The 24,475-nt window shown below is 42.6% G+C and overlaps 1 protein-coding gene across 12 annotated transcripts in view; it reads left to right on the plus strand.

Annotated features, from left to right (window-relative positions):
- ARID1B (AT-rich interaction domain 1B) overlaps positions 1–24,475 on the plus strand; it is a 450,488-nt gene that overhangs the window by 111,826 nt on the left and 314,187 nt on the right. For all 12 annotated transcript variants that reach the window (XM_058736206.1, XM_058736204.1, XM_058736199.1 and 9 more), the window contains one exon: positions 24,192–24,341. In XM_058736206.1, the coding sequence (XP_058592189.1) occupies positions 24,192–24,341 (150 nt within the window). The remainder of the gene's footprint in view (positions 1–24,191; positions 24,342–24,475) is intronic.

Here is a 24,475-nt window from a genome sequence, read left to right on the forward strand (position 1 = left end):
ATCATGACCTGAGCCGAAGTCAGAAGCTTAACTGACTGAGCCGCCCAGGCGCCCCAGGAAGTTTTTATTATGAGACCAGTGTTATTACTTACATAGTAGTTGATCATTTAGCAAGTTTTCACATCGGCATCTCATTCAGTGAGACGTAGGGAGGATTCTAATGCCATTTTTTAAGGAGGGAGTTAAGGAAACTGGTGGGCAAAGAGGCAGTGCAGTCTAGCATAGGACGTGGAACCGGTAAGGGCGGAACCGGAGCTTGCCCCCTTGCTTCTGGCCCCAGGGCCCATGCGGGCTGTTCGTGTTGTACTGGCTGGCAAGACACTGTGCCCAGGTGTGTGGCCGTGAGGGCTCAGAGCGCTGTGGCCACAAAATATACACTCACACGCAGCCTCTTCCAAGTTCAGAGATGTGCGCTAGCCTATCTGGTTCTGCGAGGCCTAATTTGGCATTTTGTATTCTTGTTCGGTCCGCTTGTGTTGTTTAGTGTTGTAACATCTCTCTGGTTGACTGAAGCCATATGTCATTCAAATGAAACCTGTACTTTGGCATTGGCCTGACGGTCACTCAGCTGTGTAGTACAGCAATAAAAATTATGAAAACTGTATCTGTTCATTAGGCCACTGGAGTTCACAGGCGCTTTTGCGGCCGTGCCCCACAACTCTGCACTCCGGCGAATGGGAATGCAGTAGATTAAGCCTCGGTAGTGTTTCCCTCTGTGAATTAATTGTATGTTGTTTCACAGTTTTGCGGACTGTGAGCGGAGCCACGCGGATGAGCACTTTAAAAGATTATGACAATAGGGAATGTGTCTGGGGAATGAACTGTCTCAAAACAAGTGGTAAGAGGTGTTCTGGATTTTTTTGTTTCACGTCACGTTAAAACTTCTGCAAACTCTTAAGAATTTTAAGGGTGTGAAGTAGTTTTTCTGTCATAGGGACAGAGAGTTTCTATCTTACTATTTTTATAAACTATCACATCAGTTCTTATTGTGAATTAAGGTAAACGTGAAGGAGGCATGCATATACACGCAGGGTGGTGTGTGTGTGCGTGTGTGAAGCTCAGCGTCCCCGTGTTTCAGAGTAGTGAGCTCTCACATCTCACTGGAAAACTGAGAGTCAACTCTTCCATAATGGTAGGAGGAAAAGAAAGCACAAAACAGCAGGAGCAAAAGTCTCAAACTCTCTCTGTAGCAGCAGATGGCACACTGTCACCGGAGGAGGAGACCCCTTCCACGTTAGATTTTGTTTTATTTTATTTTATTATTTTTAAGTACACTTCATGCCCAACGTGGGGCTCGAACTCATGACTCCTACATCAGGAGTCATATGCTCTCTACTGACTGAGCCAGCCAGGCACCCTGGGTTAAAAGATTTTAGAAGTCCCTTCTGCAGGAGGTGTGGGGCTGGGGAGAGCCCGGATGCCCCGGATCGTGCATTGAACTGGGAGGTGGGGGTTCAATGTCCAGGTGCAGGTTAATGTCCTGGAGAGGACAGGGCTGGGAGTTTCGAGAGACACGGAAGGAGATGTGTTTTGAGGGGAGGGAGACATCAGAGTGAAGAGTGACCCTGTTACAAGTAGAGAGTCAGAGGGAAAGAGGAGAAAGAGAGTCCTAGGGGGAAGGAATGTGGCAGAATTGTGTGAGAGACAGGCTCACTCCAGAGTATTTTGTAAGGTAGTTGATAAGTTGGTGTAGTGTTTAAAGTGTCAAACATAATGCTTTATATCGGTTAAGAAATTTGCATAATTATTTAAAAGTGTAAGAAAGTGTTAAGTGTCTCTTTGAAAAGCATACTGTGTATTTGTACAAGAAAAAACAATTGATGGATTTTGGTGGATGGTAGTTACTAACGTTTATTATTTTAGAAAATACTTGATAATTTTGTATAACAGACAAATTTTACATTGACAACAGTTTGTGTGTCATTTTCTCCTATTTCTGATGTAGAGAAAAGGGCTAAAGAGAGGGGTTTGGGAGCATGTACTGTCTTGTGGCTTGATGGGGGTTAGAAGGGATTTAAAATGCCCGTTGTCTCTGTGGCCACAGTGTCACCCTGGATTGCCTTGAGCCTGCAGGACTTTGCACGGCTCTGCCAGGCGACTTGTGACTTGGCCTGAGTCAGCTGCCCCCCAGCCAGCCCACCCCACCTGTGGGGTCTGGAACAGCCTCTCTGTGGTCCTCGCTTCTCCCCTCAGCAGGCTGATGTCTGTTATTTCACCAGGACAGCCTTCCCATTGCTTACCTGGACCCAGACTGAGGTCTAGTATATGCTATTTGAAAGTTTGGATATACCAGATTTGAAATTCCGACATAGTGCACCAGAAGAAATTGGAAGAATTTGGATAATTTCAGTACTAAGTTTTGTTTTTCAAAGAAGCACATATGTGTGCACACATATGCACACACACACACGCGTGTGTGCATAATATACAAACTGTCACCCGCAACATAGTCAGGTTTTTAATGCCTGCACGTGTGGTGTATTGCCTTCTGTTCTGCGTCGCTCCCTTTTAGGGAGTCTGAGGTCTGACTGCCTGGGTTCCGTCCCTCAATCCTTGAGGTACTTTTGTCACCATTGTTGGAATTTAGTCTCAGTGGTACACATTGGGGTATATTGGATTAAAGAAGAGAAATTACAGCAATAATTCTAAACGGTAGGTATTCCTTAAGAATTACTGCATGGTTTTGGAACGCAATACTTGATTTCAGAGCGCAGAAAACTTACTTCCGTCCAATGATGACATATTTGGGTTAATAGGAAGAAGACACATTCCTCTCTGGCACTGTAAGGAGACATCCTGAAGGTGTGTGTGGTAAGGGGGAAAGCCCTAATGGGCTGAAAGTTTTTCCCTGGACAATCCACAGTGGACATGTAAGGATTCATCATAACTCATTAACTTGGGGTGGTAACTCATATGTTTGTGTTTTAAAATAAAATGTACTAATTTATTACAGAGTCAGCTCTTCATACAGCCAGTATGTTTTTTTTAAGCATCTGCTGTATGCATAGCGTGGCCTTGGGAATTAATCAAAATTCTTCCCTATCATTACCTCATACTGTACCGAGCTATTTATTCCTCTGTCCTTAATGTGTTCCTGTCTTCCCCAACTGGGTTTCTGTTACTCAACAGAGATTCCTCGTCTTCTTTTTTCTGCCAGTTGAAAGTTGAGTCCTCCCTCCGGGCCTAGGTCTGGTCTGAACGGCATTTCCTAGTGTTCTAGCCCTAGTATCCCCGGCTTTCCCAGTGGAAGTTGCCTGCTCCCTTCTCTGCCTTCCTGCTCTATTACTGCTCCGGATCTCCCTGTTGGGGCGCCTGGGTGGCTTGGTCTCAAGGTTAAGTAAGCATCTGACTTCGGCTCAGGCCATGATCTCGTGGTTCGTGGGTTTGAGCCCCACGTCGGGTTCTGTGCCCACAGCTTGGAGCCCGGAGCCTGCTTTGCATTCTGTGTCTCCCTCTCTCTCTGCCCCTGCCCTGCTCACACTCTGTCTCTCTCTCTCTCTCTCTCTCTCTCAAAAATAAACACAAATTAAAAAAAATTAAGAATCTCCCTGCTTATTCTGAGTTGTAAACATGTATCATGTCTCTCTGCTTGCAGGCAGGGGTTTTGCGCAGGGGTTTTGTCGTCTTCCTGTTTGTATCTTCTATAGGGCCTAGGACGATGCTGTTGACACTTTTATTGCTTATAAAATACTGGATCGATACGTGTGATACAATGGACAATATAGAGAAGTTTGAAATGCACTTGGGACAACAAAGCATAGATACAGTGCTGTCTGCAAGGAGCCGTGCTTTTGCTTCGTCCTTCAGTGCCGTGGTCTGGCTGGATCAGGAGCCCAGAAATCTAGTGCTGATCCTGCCGCCAGTCAGCCACATGCTCTTAGACATTTTAAGGTTCTTCTCTGTGAAAGGAGACTAATTCTTACCCATTACCCATTTCAATAGTATTCATGGATCCTCTTGAATGAAATCTTCTATGTGAAAGCAGTTTTAAAAGTTTAAAAGCATGGTGTAAATATGATGTATTCGTGTTGTCGTAAATACTGTCAGTGAAAAAACATTTTTCTGAGAGAGAGCAAGCTGAGTTTGGGGGGGGGGGGAGGGGAGAGGGAGAGAGAGAGAGAGAGAGAGAGAGAGAGAGAGAGAGAGAGAGAGAGAGAGAGAGAGAGAGAGAGAGAGAGAGAGAGAGAGAGAATCCCAGGCAGGCTCCAGGCCCAGCATGGAGCCCGACTCAGGGCTTGATCTCACAACCGACTGTGAGGTCATGATCTGAGCCGAAATCGAGAGTCTGTCGGTTAACCGACTGAGCCACCCAGGCGCCCCTCGATGAAGAAATTTTATAATGAGGTCTGTCTCCTAGTTACTACAGTCAGTTGTTTTGGAGAGAAGAGTCCGGGCTGATTTGTGCTCTGGGGGCTGTCACACTGAGGCCCTAGGGTAGGGCACAAAGTCAGGCTACCATGAAGGAATACGAGGGGAACCTGAGCAGAGGGGAGAGTTCAGCAGCTTAATTTCTGTATTTTCGAAGGGTGTAAACTCCATTAGCAGAACTGCCTTTAGTTTTTCCCGTCCCCTTGTGTTGTTGGTCAGGGAGCGTGTGACAGGAGCCTCGGACTCTCCGTCCCTGCAGCAGCTTACCCAGCGCCCCTCTGCCTGCCTCATTCTTTCTCCTAAGTGTTAATGTGTGCACTGTTTTTATTCTTAGTCACATTATTGCAAGTTTCAGGTAGTAGTTGTAATAATTTTTTGCCAAGTATTTCTCCCAGAGAGAGGATTAGCCTGAATATTAATACAAACCTGGCAAAGAGCTCACTGTTAGGGAACTTGAGAATTACCCCAGGGACATGGTGATCAGGATTCCACCCTGAGGGTCCCCCATGCCCCACCCCCCACCCCACCCCTGGGTAAACAGATGACCTTATTCCCGGGCTGCTTTACTTCTTCTGTGACCTATGTAGAAAGCCAAAAGACGTCCCAGCCCTTCCTCCTTCATTCTATTTTATTTTAAAATTTACTCCCATCTCGTCTGCCTTGCTTTGCCTCCTCTGGAACTCAGTTCATTCCATAGTCTCAAGTTCATTTCTTTTCCTCGCCTGTAAGTTTGATGCACACTGTCTCTGACGCTTGCTCCTTGCTCCACGGCATGACCTCATTCTCCTGATTCTCCACTCAGAAGCGCTACCTGGCTGACCCCAGCTTTGACTGTGGTCTTCACTCTTGCTTTGATTCCTGATCGCTTCCAGGAGTTACTGTCTCCCTTCCGTCTGAGTCACCCTGCTCTGTGGCTGTTGGCCGGCTCTCCGGTTCGCCAGTTGTGTCCTGTTGAACTGCTCTAGCCGTTTAACCTGTGCACGCCAGCAGTAGTCTGTGCCTCTCCGGCAGTGGCGTGGTATGTCAGCAGCAGCTGTAGGTCTGGGGACAGGAAATGCAGGGGCCAGTATTTGTGGACGCAGATTTCTTGCAGTATCACTTGCAACGGTTTCCCCAGAGATTTTCTGAAAATATCATCCTCCAGAGCAGTCTTTTTTAAAGCTGCTCATTGTGATCCATTTATGGGAACGTGAAAGCAATGTATTAGGCTGCAACTAGAAATTTTTTTTTTAAGGGGAAGAATTGGATTCTAAACAGTTAGAAGACATGAATGTATCACGTGTAGTAAGGGTAGCATATATATCCATGGTTGTGATATCAAACATATTTCCCCTTTTGAGTTGGACTTAAAACATTTGAAATCCATTGTTCTGGTTAACCTTCGATATTTTAAAGCTCCTTTGGTTCCCCAGCCCCTTCTGCTTTAATGGAGACTTAAGAAAATGTTTTATTTATTTGTTTGTTTGTTTGTGGTTGGGATAAAGTAGAATTGGAATATGGTTTCTTTGCGGGGCAACCTAAAGGAAAGTCACACTCGCAGTGAAGTGGTTTACTTGTTGCACGGCAGGTGTCCTACATTCCGTCAGGGCATGGCCACCCTAGAAGCTCTGGGTCTAAGGCTCCAGAAGGAGCCTACAACAAGAGTAGCCAGCTGGATGGAGATTCCTCTGTAGATGGGGAGTTCTCTGTAGGGGCATTAGCACCTGTAAAGGTGGGGCACCCCAACCCCAGCAGTTGATTGATTTGTCTGGACGAATGAGGTGATGATCACAGGCTGCTAAGGTGATAGCGGGGATTTCTGGGTTGATTAGGCTACTGCAGGTACAGGGAGCGGAGTATACTGGAAAGAGGTCCTGAGTTTCAGGAACCACCAAATGACCAGATAGTAGAGTTGCTGATTGTTTTCTATGGCAGTAAGAAATAACTGTGTTTTAAGTGATTGTGAGTGATTATTGAACATAGCATCTCTGGTTAGAAAATATGACCATTCTTCACTAATTCCACACACCTTACCTCGAATCAGAGAGAGTCTGACCTTGGCGTTGCCTCGTCTTACTGCCTTCCGTTGGTCCCATAAGCAACATTCTTGAAAGGCGATGGAATACATCAAATGAATAGTTGGATTCCCCCACATTGTATCTATGGTGCATCTTTTAAATTTAAAGATTTATTAAGGTGAAATTGTGGTGGGACACTGTTTAAAGCCTAGCCTTTTCCTCCTAACGGTAATGGAAGAAAGATTTTTCTTAATTAAAATAAAGTGGAATTAGAATATGGTTTAATTGGGGCGCCTGGGTGGCGCAGTCGGTTAAGCGTCCGACTTCAGCCAGGTCACGATCTCGCGGTCCGTGAGTTCGAGCCCCGCGTCAGGCTCTGGGCTGATGGCTCGGAGCCTGGAGCCTGTTTCCGATTCTGTGTCTCCCTCTCTCTCTGCCCCTCCCCCATTCATGCTCTGTCTCTCTCTGTCCCAAAAATAAATAAAAAACGTTGAAAAAAAAAAAATTTAAAAAAAATAAATAAATAAAAAAAAGAATATGGTTTAATTTTAGGAGTAATAAGGAATTTTTTGGCCCAATTATCCTTATTTGTCATTGGACTGGAGGGCTATGTCTTAAGATAATTATTTTATACCCCTTAATGTTTTAGTCAAACAGTGAAATGGCTTCTGTGTTTCCCTAAAGTCTACTGATTTACCTGCAGAGGTGCTTAGAATGGACAATCTGGGATTGTGTCTGTGTTGAGATATAGTTTTGAGGGAGATAATTATGATTTTGTGATTATTGATTTTCAGAATGAATAGGTGAGACTAATTTTAATGATCTGTTAATATACACAGAGGAGGTAGTAGAAAGAAGCAAAACATTTAATTTGTTGAAAATTCTATATTGAGTAAATCCTCCTCCATCCACCCACAGGTGTCTTTCTGTTAATGATTTTAAAATGTCAACATCCTCTTTTTTTATTTTATTTATTTTTATTTTTATTTTTATTTTTTTATTTTATTTTTTTTGTGACCAGTCTTTGGAGAATATTTGGCACATGTTGTTCCAGCTGATGAAATAAAAAAAATTGCAGATCTTCTTTCTCAAGGGAAATAATTATATTATTTTCTTTTTATATAAACATTTGCTTTGAAATGTATTTATGTTTCAAGAGTTTTGGTATTTTTATCCAAAGCATCATTTCCTCCTACTGCCTCAACGTCAGAATGGAACTCCTCTTTAAACTATTACCCAACGTCACAGGGTTGTCACGTAAGTTATGTTTATGTGCTAAATGACTCAAAAAGAAGAGCCCCTGCCCCCTCCCCACTTTGTCTTGAGTGCATGCTGTCTGTGTTGGTAGAAATTTTATATCCCAGTACCTTCTGAATTCATCTAAACCACCCAGATTTTTTAAAATTCAGTTTTTAAAACTTAAAATTGTGCCTTTCTCATTTGTGGCCATTGTCCTTTTACTTACCTGTCTCTTTTTTCCACGACCTCTTCCCATTTGCATGTTCCTTGGGTACCCTGGTACTCCTGTCTGTTCACACTACCCTCTTCAAGAATAGAGCGAGGTCTCCCAAATGTCCTGTGCTCTTCCTGTTCGAGTCCGAGTGACCGTTTACAGCTTGTCCTCCATATTTCACTTGCATGTTATTCCCCAGTCTGCTGTTCCATGATTGAGGGTCATGGGAGAGTGACACGAGCCTGGAGGGTGGCAGTGGCTGGGTGGGCGCGGGGAGAGAGAGTTGAGTTCTATTTGTTACTCCATTTGGGTGAAATTGTGCAGGTTTCCTAACCCTTGATCTAGCTTCTTGACCTAGCTTCGTTGACCTTGACCTAGGAGAGGGTTGAACCAGTGATCTCTGAAATCTCTATCCGTTCTGATAGTGCATGATAAAGTAATTCACAATAAAATGTCATTAGACTTAGCCTTCTGAGAATGAGGGAACGCACGTGTATTTTTAGTTTAAAACAGTAGCTTATTGGTCCAGATATGTGTGCTGTGTGTTGGATATGTTTTCGAGCATCTTCCACTCCCTTCTCTCCCCACCCCCAGCTCAGACTATGATCCAGTGAATGCATGAAGTCAGTTTTTCAGCCACTGATGTGCATACTGTTTCCTTTAGTCTCACCTTTGTCTACGGGGTTCAGGAAAAAAAAATCACTGCTTTATGAGAGAGGGTCGGTTAGTAGTAGAGAAACATCTTCTAATGCAAAAAGACTCCTCTGTCGGGGTGCCTGGGTGGCTCAATTGGTAACGCATCCAACTCTTGATTTCATCTCAGGTCATGATCTCACAGTTTCGTGAGTTCAAGCCCCACCTCAGGCTCTGTGCCGACCCTGCAGAGCCTGCTTGGGATTCTCTCTCTCTCTCTCTCTCTCTCTCTCTCTCTCTCTCTCCCCCCCCCCCCCCGTCTCCCTGTCTCTCTCTCCCTCCCTCCCCCTCCCGTGCTCAACTTCTGTCTCTCTCAAAATAAATTAATAAACTTAATAAAAAAAAAAAAGAGAGTCCTTTATAAACTCACTCCTCTTTATTTGTTATGGGTTCATTCTGAAAGTTGGGACCAAAAGTGAAATGACTGAGGGGCGCCTGGGTGACTCAGTCTAGGTTAAGCGTCCGACTCTTGGTTTTGGCTGAGATCGTGCTTTCACGGTTTGTGAGTTTGAGCCCTGTGTCAGGCTCTATGCAGAGAGCACAGAGCCTGCTTGGGATTCTCTCTCTCCCTCTCTCTCTGGCCCTCTGCCACTCTCTCTCTGTCTCTGTCTAAATAAATAAAGTTAAAAAAAATAAAACGACCGGCTAGTTCTGCTCATTGGGAGCCTGTTCTGTCCCTGGGAAGCACAGGACAAAGCCTACAACCTCGCTACCCTCTGAGTCAGTGTCAGTGCCTCCACTCCAGGAGGATGCCAGTGATGGTCCCCACACTCCTTCTTCCCTTGGGACTTCCTATTCTTAGATTCTGCAGCCTACTGAATTCTCAGAGTCTCAGAGGAAGACTTTAATAGCCAGATTTGGGTCTTGGCCATGGTATGTAGGGAAGGCTGACCCTTTTGCATTACCAGTGCTGTTATTTTTCTCCATTCATACATTTTTCACCATATGTGTCATTTGAAGTTTGGGATAGATAGATTAATGAGTACATGTTTCTCCCTTAAAAAAAAAAATCTCATGGAACAGTTAGACTGTATGTTTTTTTAAATATTTTTTTTAACATTTATTTTTGAGAGACAGAGAGAGAGAGCATGAGTGGGGGGTGGGGGGAACAGAGACAGAGGGAGACACAGAACCTGAAGCAGGCCTCAGGCTCTGAGCTGTCAGCACAGAGCCCGATGCAGGGCTCAAACCCATGGACTGTGAGATCATGACCTGAGCCGAAGTCGGACGCTCAACCGACTGAGCCACCCAGACGCCCCTAGACTGTATATTTAAAAAAATTTTTTTTAATGTTTATTTATTTTTGAGAGAGAGAGAGAGAGAGAGAGAGATAGCACACTAGAGCGAGCGGGGGAGGGGCAGAGGAAGAGGGAGACAGAATCCGAGCAGGCTCCAGGCTCTGAGCTGTCAGCATAGAGCCCGATGCAGGGCTCGAACTCATGAGCTGTGAGATCATGATCTGAGCCGAAGGCAGACACTTAACTGACTGAACCACCCGGGCACCCCTGGATTGTATATTTTTAAAGGATCATGTTTTAATACAATATAGTTTTTAAAATTCTTTTTTTTTTTTTTTTTTGGCAGGATAGAAAAACAGATATAGAAAGGCTATAGAAGCAGCTAGCACCCTAGTGCTAGTTAGTAACAGTATAATCACATAGCATTCCACCCATCTTTCATTAAAAGCAGAAATTGGGGGGGGCGCCTGGGTGGCTCAGTCGGTTGAGTGTCCAACTTCGGCTCGGGTCATGATCTCGTGGTCTGTGAGTTCGAGCCCCACGTCAGGCTCTGTGCTGATAGCACAGAGCCTGAAGCCTGTTTTGGATTCTGTGTCTCCCTCTCTCTCTGGCCCTCCCCCGTCCATGCTCTGTCTCTCTCTGTCTCAAAAATAAATAAACGTTAAAAAAAAAAAAACCAGAAATTAGGAAAAACTTAAAAGTTGTATTAAAAAAAAACAGCGCGCGCACACACACACACACACACCCACCCACCCACCCAAGTCATTTATACGCATGGTGTGAAATCTCCAAGCTAGAAAGAGTCTGCAGTGCACAGTTTTCTCCTCCTGTCCCTCCACCGTTGACTTCTCCTCCACAGAAGATACCAGTTACTTGTCTCTCTGTTGGCTGTTTGAACATTCTAGTCGTGCTGTGGTGAAGGCCTGTTGTCCCTGTTTCCCCCTCTCCGTGGTTCTCTCGAGCAGACCAGTCTTCGCAATCTGGCATTCTCTGCACATGTTCCAGCCATGCGGTTCCAAAGTTGACATTGCAGCCTCGGCAAAGGTCATCTCTTTAAAATTCTCTGAAATTCCCCTTTGGCACATCCGTGTTGGCAGCTGGGTTTATATAGGAAAGTGGTAAAGCTCTTGGCTCCTCTTTTTGTGCTTTACAAAAATAGAAATCTCTGGCCAGCAGGGCAGCTGGGCAAGCAGCTCCTTGGTCGGTTCCCATCAGCTGCCCTCGCTGAGTGTTTTCCCTCTTACCTGCTGGCGGTGGCGACCTCACCCGGACCCGGGGCCCGAGTGGGTGGGTTTTAAAAACATGAGCAGACTGTAGCCCGACACATATTTTAAAGTCTTATTAGAAAACCCTGCTGTTCTGACATGTGTGAGAGGTACCGTTGTACTGTTTTGACTTCTGATCCTGTCATTGTCTTGTATTTTTGAACGACTCGAAGATGATATTCACTGATCCAAAACTACCTGTTGCCTTTTGAGCAGTAGTATAACAAGAAAGATGGAAACTCCGAATGGCTTTCCAGTGAGGTGAATTCCTTACGAACTAAATGACATAACGCGCCTGTTTTCTTGGGAACGTGCTGCTCTCTTGGATGGAGACGACTGACTCCCTGTGAGGCAGCACAAGCCTTTTTCTTTTCAAGTAGCTTTTTCTAGGAATATGTTGCTTCTCTTAGCCGAATTGACCTATTTATGACTAGAGATTGCCTTCAGAGCCCTTCACTGCTTTCTGTGTGCACCGTGGCCTCCACAGAAGTAGAGCTGTGTGCTAGTCACCGCAGCGTATTTCCAGTTGTGATTCTCTAATTTAAAAACGACTGCATATGTTCGGTGTGGAAAATACTTATTTTTGATTTTGTGTTAAATGCAAACTCTGGAAGCCTCGATGTCGCAGGCTTCCGTGTTAGAAACGAGCATCGTCCTTTTATTGTTAGTTTTTTTGCTGCTTGTATTATTATTGAAATAAGATATGTAGACTCCTAGATGGGTTTTTCTCCCCTGTGATAGTTTATGGAAGATTTTAGACCACTTGTTTTTGTGCGTTGCTTCTCTTTTCTTCAAGAAGAGATGTTGTGTAGTATGTCTTTTGCTCTTAGCACACCCTTCCTTTCCCTCCCCCAATACCAAGTTTATGTACGTTGGAAATATGCTATCTTTTTCAGCCCAAAGTTTTGGAATGAGATTTATCATGTTGTGCATTACATGCAGACTTTTTCTCTGAAGCTGCATTTTTTTTCCCGTTACGCTTGTTTTATCAAAAAGCATACTGTAGCCTTTATAGATCTGTGATATCGAATGCCCTCGATGGATCCTTGGGAAGAAAGTGTTTTAAAGTGCATAATTAGGGTACTTGAGCATAAAACTACAATTATACACTTGTGTGTTAATTTTGTGTACAGTAAGACTTTAGTTCAACACTGGTTGTAAATGAGAGAGGAAGCATTTTACTGCCAGTGAATGCCTGCATTTTATGAATACTTAAAATCTCCTCTAATTGGCTGACCTGGAAGAAAAGGTGAAAACATCTGTAGTTAGGAGGTAGAGGAGAGAATACAAAATGTGTAAAAAAAAAAAAAAAGAAAAAGTAACCAGAAAAGTAATCTCAACTCTTGTGTGAGCCATACTCACTGTGCCTTTGGACGCATTCATGCTATTTTAGTTGCTATTCCACAATAAAGACTAGCTGACTTACAAGCATTTTGATGAGCCAGCGAAATTAATCAAGGGACAGAGTGAGAGAGATAGTTGACAAGGAATCTTTGATCTGATAGAATAAAGGCTTCGGCTTGCACTGGTCGACCATACGTTTGTTACTCAGATTCTGCGTGCAAGCATTAGGGGGCACTCCTTGAAGCTCGGAGTTAATTTTATGAAAAAGGATGTACCACTTTATGAAATGGATAATAATGTTCCAGAAGTAGTTACCCTCAAGAGGTAGCATGGGCTAGAAATATAAATTAATTTAAGAAGGGTATAAATAAATTCATGGATAATAGAATGATAATGATTATAAAGCGGAAATAAAGGCTGTTCAGGACATATCCCTGACTTTTGGAAATTGAGGTCATGAGAGGCACTACCATTTAGTTCCCACAGCCATACAGAATATTCACTCTGCAGAACATTGTCTGACCTAGTATTCGCTGAAGCTGTGATTTGCTAAATATAGAGCAGTTAGACTTAGAATTAAGCAGTGAAATTTTGTAGGCAATTAATAATTGTAAAGAAGTCTAAGGGAGGTTGTATGTATATTATTTTCACTGTGCTTATGTTTATAACCTTAATATTGTATGTACACCTGTCAAGGGGTTTTAGAAAACACATTTTTCATGTAAAAAGACTTCTACACTGGCGACCAATGAGAACTTTCCAGCTTTGTGACATGAATCAAAAAACAATTTGTTCTCCACTGTAGAGAACAAACTAAACTGATGGTTACCTGAGGGGAGTTGGGGGTGGTGGTGAGTGAAATAGGGGAGGGGATTAAGAGGATACTTGTGATGAACACTGAGAATGTATAGAATTGTTGACTCACTGTACTGTGCATATGAAACTAATACTGTGTGTTAACTTCACTGGAATTAAAATACAAGAGAAAAAGAAAATGTGGAAACCCCAAAAAGCTCAGAATAGAAAGTGAAAAATCACCATATTCTATTCATCCAAAGAAATCACTGTTAGTAATTGTCACAAGTTTCGGGTCACTGTTGACAAATAATGCTACATATCGATCAGCTTGAAAGTCTCAGTAGTTTATAACAACAGATGTTTATTTTTCCTCTCATGGGTCTGTGGGTTGGTTGGGCCGATTTTGAGGTGGACTCCGCTGGGTCCAGGCAAGACATCTGGGTTGGGTTCCCTGCATGCGATGTATTTTGGGTTCCCAGATGGGACCGAAGAGCTGCAGGGTGCTAAAATTTTCCAGTGGGATGATATGATGGGATAGATGCTGGGCTGGGGAACAGTGGGTGGGGCTGTAGATGAAACAGCATTGGTCTTAAGTTGGTGATTGCTTGAACTGTGGGTTTTAATACTGTTCTTTCCACTCTTGGATGTGTTTAAAATTTTACATAGTGAGTTAAATTGGTGGAAAAAAAAAAGTATCTTTTGATAGTTTAAAAATAAGCTAAAGGAGAGGGTTAAATCAGCCTAGATAATGTTGGTTATTTTTCAGGCCATAAAACAGCAGTGTTTGCGGCCTGGAAGTTATCTGTTAGGAACAAGGGCATAGACAAAAACGGAAGTGTGCTCCATAGCAACGTGAACTGTGTCACCGGCTTGTTTGTGTGGTTGGTCATCAAGCCTGTTCTGGTGTTTAAGACACTGCTTGACCCCTGAATGCTTTGCCAACTCCTTCTTCAAATCTGGGTACTCTTTTTTTTTTTTTTCTTAAGGGAAGCTGGACAGAATTTGAAGGAACTTAGCTTGAGTGTACTATGCATACAGTAAGCACTCAGTACACATTCGTTGATTGTTTCTTGTTTTTCAAGCATGAAGGAGTAATTTCAGGAAATTGTGGAGGTATGTTGTTTCGTCTGTTTTTCTTAAGACAAGCCTAAGAACAAGGTTTATTTTTCTTTTTAAAATAAAGCAAGCAAAAAAAGGGACCTAAATTGTTTAGAAGTCTCAATTGGGGACTTAGCTTAAGGGATTGTAGATTATGGGGCAGTGGTAGGTAGAATCTTGACCTTGTAAACTTTATTTATTACCTTCTAGCACATTCTTTTTGACTGGACATGTTGACATAATAAAATTTCCTCATGCAATTGGTTCAACCACACATCGGCTTAACATCTGAATTCCTTGCTGTAGGGAATTTTCAGTCTGACTCTTATGCATGAAAAACAGTGTTTGATCTTTCTGTGAAATCAGAAGCCGGCAGAATTTGCCACAGTAAGGACTAAAAAATGTAACTGTTGTGTTCTTATGATTTGTCCTGTGCCTTTTCCCTTCCCATTTTGTGGAATTTACCTGGAGGGGCTCAAGCCTATGATGGAAAACAAACAAAAATTAAGGAGCTTTCTGCTGTTAAAGGCAAATTGTTTTAAGACACTCTTCTGATAACTCTTAAATAGTCCACAATAAATAATCCCAAATCAATTAATTGCATTTTGTTCTAGATTTGTGAAAAACACGGAGTTCGTTTAAGAAGTGGTAGATAACATTTTGGTGTTTATTCCTTTAAGCTACAAATTCTTTACTCAGAAAACCACACACACACAGATTTTTCATATTACAGGATAGCATTTTGTTACATATACTATTTTGTACCCTGCTATCCCTTAAGTCCCACCTTAATAATCATTCTTGCTATTAAATACATATTATCTCCAGTGAGGTTCATTAATAAGCTGATACGTTCTGGGTACCTGGGTGGTTCAGTTGGTTAAGCATTGACTTCAGCTCAGGTCATGATCTAATGGCTCATGGGTTCCAGCCCTGTGTCGGGCTCTGTGCTGACAGCTCAGAGCCTGGAGCCTGCTTTGGATTCTGTGTCTCCCTCTCTCTCTGCCCCTTCCCTGTTCATGTTTCTTTTCTCTCTCTCTCTCTTTCTCTTTAGCAAAAATAAACAAACATTAAAAAAAATTATGGGGCGCCTGGGTGGCTCGGTTGGTTGAGCGTCCGACTTTGGCTCAGGTCATGGTCTCGCAGTTTGTGAGTTCGAGCCCCGCGTTGGGCTCTGGGCTGACAGCTCGGAGCCTGGAGCCTGCTTCGGATTCTGTGTCTCTCCATCTCTCAGCCCCTCCCCTGCTCATGCTGTATGTCTCTCTGTCTCTCAATAATAAATAAACGTTAAAAAAAATTAAAAAAAAATATGGGGTGCCTGGGTGGCTCAGTCAAACATCTGACTTCAGCTCAAGTCACCATCTCACAGTTCATGAGTTTGAGCCCCATGTCGGGCTCTGTGCTGACAGCCTGGAGCCTGTTTCAGATTCTATGTCTCCCCCTCTCTGCCCCTCCCCTTCTCTCTCTCTCTCTCTCTCTCTCTCTCTGTCTCTCTCTCTGTCTCTGTCTCTCTCTCTCTCAAAAATAAAAACAAACATTTAAAAAAATTTTTAAAAATCAGATATATTCTTGAATCCTGCCCCCACCCCAACTAATCCCTGTTGATGGACATTTAGACATTTAGGCTATTTACATATTTTCAGTGGCAATGCTATCATGGGGGTGCAGTGAGCTTGCTACACGTATCTTTGCATACTTGTTTCACATTTTTTCTCAAGGTATCTTCTTAAAAGTAGAATTGTTTCTGTACATATTGTAACTTGCCCTAGATGTTTGAATTTACATACGCACCATGATTATTTCAGTATACCTAATTGCAGTGTACTGTTTTGGATTACATAAAGTGAAAATATGAAAACTCCTTGTTAAGTATCTAGGAACAGTCATTGTCAAGTAGGAAATTTACATGTAGGCATAAATAAGGCAATGATGGTTTAACATAAATATGCTATAAAACGTGAAGTCAAAACTTTAGATACATTAGTTGTTAAGTATACATGTTCTGCTAGTGGTTTTTAAAGGTATAACTTACATACACTAAAATGCTCAGATCTTAAGTGTACCATTTGATGAATTTTGACACATAGGTACATCCATGAAACTACCAACCCAGTTAAGATGCAGAATATTTTTGTCACTCCCACAAATTCCTTCATGCCTGTTTTTAGCCATTCTCCATATTTCACAACCGATGTTAATAAGATCTTTCTATTACCATATATTAAGTTCGTGTGATTTCGAATTTCACATAAACAGGTAATACTGTGTGTTGAATGTGTCTACACTTAATATAGTTCTGGAGGGAACTGTAGATACCAAACCAGACTGTACTTTTTAGAACAAAAGGATCTGAGGGTGATGTGAAAATTGTATTAAGAACAGTAGGTCTTTCAAAAGAATGAAGTTAGACCCTTAACTTACACTGTGCACAAAAAATTAACTCAAAATGGATTCACAGACCTAAACATAAGAGCTAAAATCTATAGAACCCTTTTTTCCCCCCTTAAAGTTTATTTATTTATTTTGAGAGAGAATCCCAAGCAGGCCCTGTGCTGTCAGCACAGAGCCCGACATGAGGTTCCATCTCATGAACCGTGAGATCCTGACCTGAGCCGAAATCAGGAGTTGGATGCCTGACTGAGCCACCCAGGTGCCCCAGAATCTATAGAACTCTTAGAAGAGGGGTGCCTAGGCCGGCTTAGTCGGTGGAGTGTGTGACTCTTGATCTTGGGATTTTGAGTTCAAGCCCCACGTTGGGCGCATAGAGATTACTTAAATACACACACACACACACACACACACACACACACATATACACTCACACACACACACACATATATACACATATACACACACACATATACATACGTACTTATATACAAACATATACACACATTTAGGTAATATACATATGTAATATACACCTATATACATATGTAAAAGTATATACATATATAAAAGTATATACATATATATAAATATATACATATATATTTAAGAAATAAAATTCTTAGAAGAAAACATAGAGGAAAGCTTCATGACATTAGATATAGCAGTAATTTCTTTTTTTTTTTTTTTTTATTTATTTTTGGGACAGAGAGAGACAGAGCATGAACGGGGGAGGGGCAGAGAGAGAGGGAGACACAGAATCGGAAACAGGCTCCAGGCTCCGAGCCATCAGCCCAGAGCCTGACGCGGGGCTCGAACTCACGGACCGCGAGATCGTGACCTGGCTGAAGTCGGACGCTTAACCGACTGCGCCACCCAGGCGCCCCTAGCAGTAATTTCTTGAATGTGAAGCCAATGCACAGGCAACAAAGGAAAAGATAGGTAAATTGGACTACATCAAAATTAAAAACTCTGTGCACCAAAGGACACTAATCAAGAGAATGGGGGCACCTGGGTGGCTCAGTCAGTAAAGGGTCTGACTTGGGCTCAGGTCATGATCCCAACAGTTCGTGAGTTTGAGCCCTGCATCTAGCTTTGTGCTGGCAGTGTGGAGCCTGGACCAGAGATTCTCTCTCTTTCTCTCCCTCTCTCTCTACCCCTCTCCCACTTGCGTGTGTGCCCTCTTTCTTTCTCCTTCTCTCTTTCAAAATAAACTTAAAAAAAGATAATGCAAAGGCAACTAATACAATGGAATATTTGCAAATCCTATGCCACATAGGGGATTAATATCCAAAATATTTAATGCACTCCTACAATTCAACAACAGAAAACAATCTAATTAATAAATGGGCAAAGGAGATAAATACATTTTTCCAAGTAAGATAAACAAATGGCCAGTAAGCATGTAGAAGGTGCTCAACACCACTGATCATTAGGGAAATGAAAGTCAGACACACAAGGAGTATGATACCACTTCATACCCAGTAGGATGGCTATTACAAAACAAACAAACAAGCAGAAAACAGCAAGTGCTGTCAAGGATGTGGAGAAATTGGAACACTTGTGCACTGCTGGTGGGAATATAAAATGGTACAGCCACCGTGAAAACAGTATGGCGGTTCCTCACAGAATTAAGCATAGAACTACCACGTGATCCAGCAGTTCCACTACTGGGTGTTTATCCGTAAATACTTGAACAGATGTTCATGTGCCCTTTTTCATGGCAGCATTGCTTGTAATGACCCCAAAATAGAAACAACCCAAGTGTCCATGATGGATGACTAGATAAGATGATTTCCCTATATTAACGTGTCTGTGATAAATTTAGGACGATGTAAAGTATTTCTTTTGATCTTAAATTGTTTCCCTCTAAAAGGAAGGACAAAAGTGATAATGTAAATAGATTCAGATAATCCAGAGGTGACAGATCTGTAATAGAAACCAAAGTGTATTTTAGTAACATAACTTCCTAATCAAGGAGGATTATAATATCTGTTCCCAATGTTTTTGTAAGCTGTTGTGGAGATAGAACATTGGACGGGACGATTGTGTAGCCCCAAGGCGGAAAGCTCTTACATTTATATGTCGGTGGTGTGGATTTATAGTATGTGTTTTATATACCTATTCCAGGAGGTTCAGTCAACAAATACTCATTGAGCTCTTACTGTGGGCCAGGCCTTGTGAGTACAGTGATGAACTAAACTGCCAAGACCCCATTTTCTGTGGGATTTACATTCCAGTGAGTGTGATAATATGCTTGTAGTCAGGTACATTTGAGAAATCCCAGATTTAAAGGTGGATGTGTTTCCTAACTTCTTTTAATATACTTAACACACCTTTTAATATACTTGTACGTTATGTTTTATATTTTTATGTTTACTTCTCAAATTTTTTCGATTATAGGATTCATTTCTGTGAATTAACTTGCCAGATTAGTGCCCCTTGTAGGTGCCATTAGGTTTCGCTGGCGTAAAGTCCTTCCTGTCAGGGATTTATCAATCTTCAGGAAAGGTAGGAGACCCTCGTGAAGTCTTTGGCTTCATCTTGCCCCTTGTGAAAGGCAAGAGATTAGGGGACCTGACTTAGCAGTCAGGGATGGGTCTCTGGAGCAAAGATCTAGCTGGGCTAGATCTAGCTCCTGCTTTGTGTGCATGCTGGGGTGACGTCTATGCCTCTGCCTTTTTGGGGGAGGGGAGATGTGGGATGGGGGAAGGTGAGCTCTTTATTTCAGAATTTTAAATTATGAAACAATTTACGCATACAGAAAAGTACGGAAACAAATATAATGGACAGTTGTGTAACTACACCAAAATGGTTGGGTGTTAACATTTTGCCACATCTCCATATCTCCGTCTTTTTATAAAGGAAAAAATGCAGGACTGAGCGCCATCCCATCTCTTCCCCTCTCCCCCCTCCAGAGAGTGTCATCTGTTTCCTTTTCAATGCATGGTTTTCAGTGAATACTTTAACTATATATAGTTAAACACTATATATAGTTAAAAACTTTAACATATATATACACATATATATGTATGTGTATATATATATATATATATATATGTATATAATAACTATATATATATATAAACCCCCGAACAGTATTTTTTGTGTGTATTAAAAATTCAGACAAATGCTGTTATATTGCATTCTTTTGTTGCTTTTTTAAAAAATTCAACATTATGTTGTTTAGATTTGAGCCATTTTGATCTGTGGGCCTTAACTACATCCTTTTTTTTTTTTTTTTGTAATTGTATAGAATTCCATTGTATGGCTTTAGCAAAGTATGTTTTCTTTCCATTTATCTACTTGTCAGAGTTCGATTGTGTCCTCTTTCTGGCTTTGTAAATACTATTGCATCGAGTATCCTTCTTGGGACACCTGTGAGTGTTTTCGTGTGCATGTATTTATGAGGGGAATTGCTGGATTATGGGGTCAGTGCACCTTTAAACTAGGTGAGGAAACTGTTTTCTAAAACTTCTTTAGGATGAAAACTGGAGAGAAGATAAACCTTGACTATTTCTTCAATTTTGAAATATGAGCAAAGGGTTCAGGATAAGGTATAGTGAAAAACGGGGCCCAGAATTTCTGTACATCTAACATGATACAGAGATGTGAAAGTTGATACTCCCATTTTTTATCAGAGTGGTTTCCTAAAATAAACACTTAAAGTAAATGGATCATTTTTAGCTATACTTTTTCCCTCTTCAGTAATATAGGAAAGTATTCATATCTCTTTGCAAATTGGAATAAATTTTTTGTTATTATGTGTGCTCATGCTCCACTGTAAGATCTTCTTTATTTAGAAATGAGTGAAATAAATTCTTGTTTTTAAAAAACAGAAAAGCTCTGCTCTCAGACATTTTCTGGAGATTTCCATTTGGTTTAGCTTAGTGATATTTTTATTCAAACTGTGATAAAGGTCCAGAGCGTTGGCTGGGTATATAATGGCCTAGAGGGTAAGCGGTTAATAGCCGAGCACTGTGCCGCTGTTAGCGTGAAGTTCACTGGTTTGCCTGTTCGATGAAGCTGAACGTAGGCGTCTCAAAGAGTTGGGTGGTACAAGTGATTTCAGTTTTATAAGATGTTCCTTCGTTAATTTAATTCTTTATATAATAACTTGATTCACGAATCCACTGAACAACATCCATTCATTCAGCAAACATTTATTGACTGGCAGGCCCTCTCCCCAGAGACATTCCATGAATGTGGGAGCTTAATGTCTAGTGATGAGGACAAACAGTAAACACAACACCCAATTAAGGGGTTTACTGACTCAGTCAGACCATCTCTGCCCTGTGAAATGGAGTTGGAACTGGCATGAGAAAGACGGTTGGGGCTGTGCTTGTGTAGTTAGGCTGGCCCGGGGAGGGTGGATCTGAGCTACAAGTGCTTCGTGACCCCAGCTCCCGGCACTTGGTCCCTGGTCCTCAGTGAAGTCTTGGTTGCATTTCCCTTGCACCCAACATTCTGGGGATGTCACTTCTCCTGAAGGTGTTTGAGAACCAAGACGTACGCGAGAAGACCCTCAGCAGCCAAAATGGATTTTACAGGATTCGAGGCGGTAACGGCTCCCACGCTCCCCTCATGGTCAAGTCCCCTGGGCCTTCGTGTTTTTAACCAGTGTCACAGGCTCCTCAGTCCTCAGCAGATTCCGTTGAGGATGGAGGTCACTGGTGAGCGGTGGCCGGGTGCCTGGGTGGCACGTAAGGCAGGCGGCAGAGCGAGACCATAGTTACCCAGTGGGGTTTGTGCAGACGGCTTTCGGCAGGAGGCTCTGGGGCCTTTAGTGTATCCTGGCTCAACCTGCTGATTTATGTTTTATGATGGTGATTGTTTAGCTTAAGATTTTAGAAAAGTATATGATAGATCTTTGAAAGCCATGCCTCTGAATTGATTAAAGCAAGAGCAGTGTTGATGATTAAAGAACGTAGACTTTAGTTCCAGACAACTGAGGCGTTAGATTTAGAAATTGAGTTTTGAAAGAAAAACTTAGGAAATACTTAATATTTTAGAGAGAGCACTGCAACTTGTAGTTTAAGAAGTAATGGCATCTGTGTAGAATTCCAGGTAGGATTATTATATTGCTGGTTATAATAGGAACATGAGTTAATAGAGAAAGTAGGCCCTATCTTGTAGATAGGGGTGTGAGACAGATACGGTTACAGGACTGACCATGTTCACACAAGTGAGGCACGGTAGGACTCGGATTTGGACTTGACACGTTTCTAACCCAAAGACTCTTCAGCTAAACAGAGTTCAGTGATCTCTGCTTCAGCGTGACTGCCACAGAAGGACAGGGGACGGGGTTCAGTTGATGGGCAACCAGGACCCAGGTCTTACTGACAGGCTGATTGTCCGTGTTATAAATCACCTCACCCCAGGCTCTCGGAGGGGGAGCTGCCAGTTAGGTCAGTACCAGGCGAATTAGGCCCATGTATCTAAAAGGAGAGCAAGTAGGTTTAATGGTGGAAGACCGCTGTAAAATTTCCCAAGCAGAAGTTTTGGATGGTTTCTCCTCCGAAGTTGGCCGTGTTCTGCGGACTGCGGCCGTGGCTCCGTTGAACGTTTGCTTGTAGTCCCAGCAGCCTACCTGGGCTCCCCTGCACCCTGACTTGCCCCTCGCCGCCTTTGGAGAGCTCGAATAGACCGTGAGGGTCTAACACGCGCATGGCTGCTCCAGTGTTAGTCGCTGCCTACAACACGCTCTGTTGTTGTCCTTCTTAGAAAGTAGGGCCCCGCTCCCCAAACGGCACATTCATACTGTGTGTAAGGGTTTCTGTAAACCAGAAAGTCAACATATTAAAGTGCAATTCCCAGGGGAGTCGCCGGCTGTGTTGATTGAGCTTTACAGTAGTTTTAACACTGGCAAAAGTGTTATCCTAACTGCTTCAAATCAAACTGCAAAGATGCTTGTGTGAAATCTAGTATTAGATATCAAATCAACATATGGGTGCTGAACGGAAGGATATGTGTTGTGGTGGTATACGATATTCTAGCATGTGGAGTTGTATTTTATGGAAATTCTTTGGCTTGGCTTATGGCAGGGACATACATTCATTATGAGATATCAAGCTGTAAAATAAATAAAAGCAAAGAATTCAACTGTGCAGTTAAATGGTTTTCAGCACAAACTTGTCTGCTCTACTAACGTGGGGTCTGCGTGATGAGGCATTTGTGAGCCATTGTGGCCAAACGTTCGTGATCATTGTCGACAGGCCTTGACGATAATCTAGATCAGGTCAGAAAGAAAATGAACTTTAGCTTTTGGCATTTTTCTCCTTTTTCTTCATTGTATGTCTTAACAAATTACCGTGCTAATTGGTGTTAGAGGCAAAGCGTTGAATATTTTTCTCCCTTTACCTTTCCTTCTTTTTCCTCATTTGGTATTTTATAGCGACTGCGTTTTTAAATGTGTGTCTGGAACAGATCACTGAATCCTTGAGTATGTGGGCTCACGGGCTTCTAGTTCTGAGGGTTTTCAGGTGGACCATGTTGTTATTAAGAGTGCCTTGGTCATCCTCGTCTCTGGAGTGCTTTTTGCTATCCTGATCCCCTGTTTTCCTTTTCCTCTGTTGTTCTCTCTTCCAATTAGAGGGGAAAAATAAGGCAATAGAGTTTTCATTTGAAAAAAAATTTAAAAGTATCATCCGTGGTGTATTACATGAGGAAGGACTTTCCTTTGAGCAAAGATTATAAGGATGTTTAGGTTCGTGCAAATTAGAGATGGGGGAGGGAAGACTCATCTAGAACATTTTTGCCTGTGTCTTTGGCGTTTGCAGGGTAGTGCACTCTGCTTTACACCATTATGTGTTTCATCAAGAAGGAAAATACTATCTTACTATTAGATACGAATCCTTCCGTCAAGAACCCATGTTGTTGGTTATATTGTGTTACATGCATAGTACTGTCTTTTAAAAGGGTTTTATTTGATTGTAAAGGGATGTAGTTTCTTTTTAGCAAAAACAGTAAATAGAATTGCTAATGTAACTGGTGTAGTATCTGCTGCTATGTAGTTGGGGCTTTTTGACCTTCGTTGAAACAAAAATACGCCCTATACAGGTACCCAAGCCACAAGCATCCTACAAAATAGTAAGTGTGCTTGGACTGTTGGAGTTCATTTTCATTTTGAGCTTGGCACAAGAATGGATTAACATAATGCTCTTTTGACTTTCTTAGAGGCTAATTGTTTTTTTTTTTCTTAACATAACAGCATTTGATTAGTTTCACGTGTACAGTCTATGCCTCGCCAACTCAGCAGAGGCCGACGTGTCTTAATGTCAGTATTAGAAAATGCCCCCCCCCCCCCGCTGGATTTTTATGAGGTTATCAATATTTGATATCTGTTGAAATATTATTTTTTAAAACAAATTTTCTTTTTACTTCGTTGATAATATGTGTCCAGAAGACAGTATGGCGATTTATGTAATGGAGGGAATTCAATTGCTTAGCCGAGAGCCCCCCGCACGTTGCTGAATCGAAACCGTATTTGACCGCCCTGGATTGCACATTTTGACTTTTCTCGCTTGTGTTTTGCTCGTCTTGTCGACAGATGCCGCCTCAGTATGGACAGCAAGGCGTGAGTGGTTACTGCCAGCAGGGCCAGCAGCCTTACTACAACCAGCAGCCGCAGCCCCCGCACCTCACCCCGCAGGCGCAGTATCTGCCGCCCCAGCCCCAGCAGCGGTACCAGCCCCAGCAGGTGAGCGCAGCCGCTGGGCCCCGCCCCCGGCCCGGCCCTCCAGGTCTGTGTCCCAAGGCCAGACTGGGCTCTGACGCATCTTCCCGTCCTGCCTGAAAGAGTCTGTTTTCAGTGGTGGTGGTGGGGGGGGGGGG

Source organism: Neofelis nebulosa, chromosome 6 (assembly GCF_028018385.1).
Source record: "Neofelis nebulosa isolate mNeoNeb1 chromosome 6, mNeoNeb1.pri, whole genome shotgun sequence".
NCBI classification, from domain to species: Eukaryota; Metazoa; Chordata; class Mammalia; order Carnivora; family Felidae; genus Neofelis; species Neofelis nebulosa.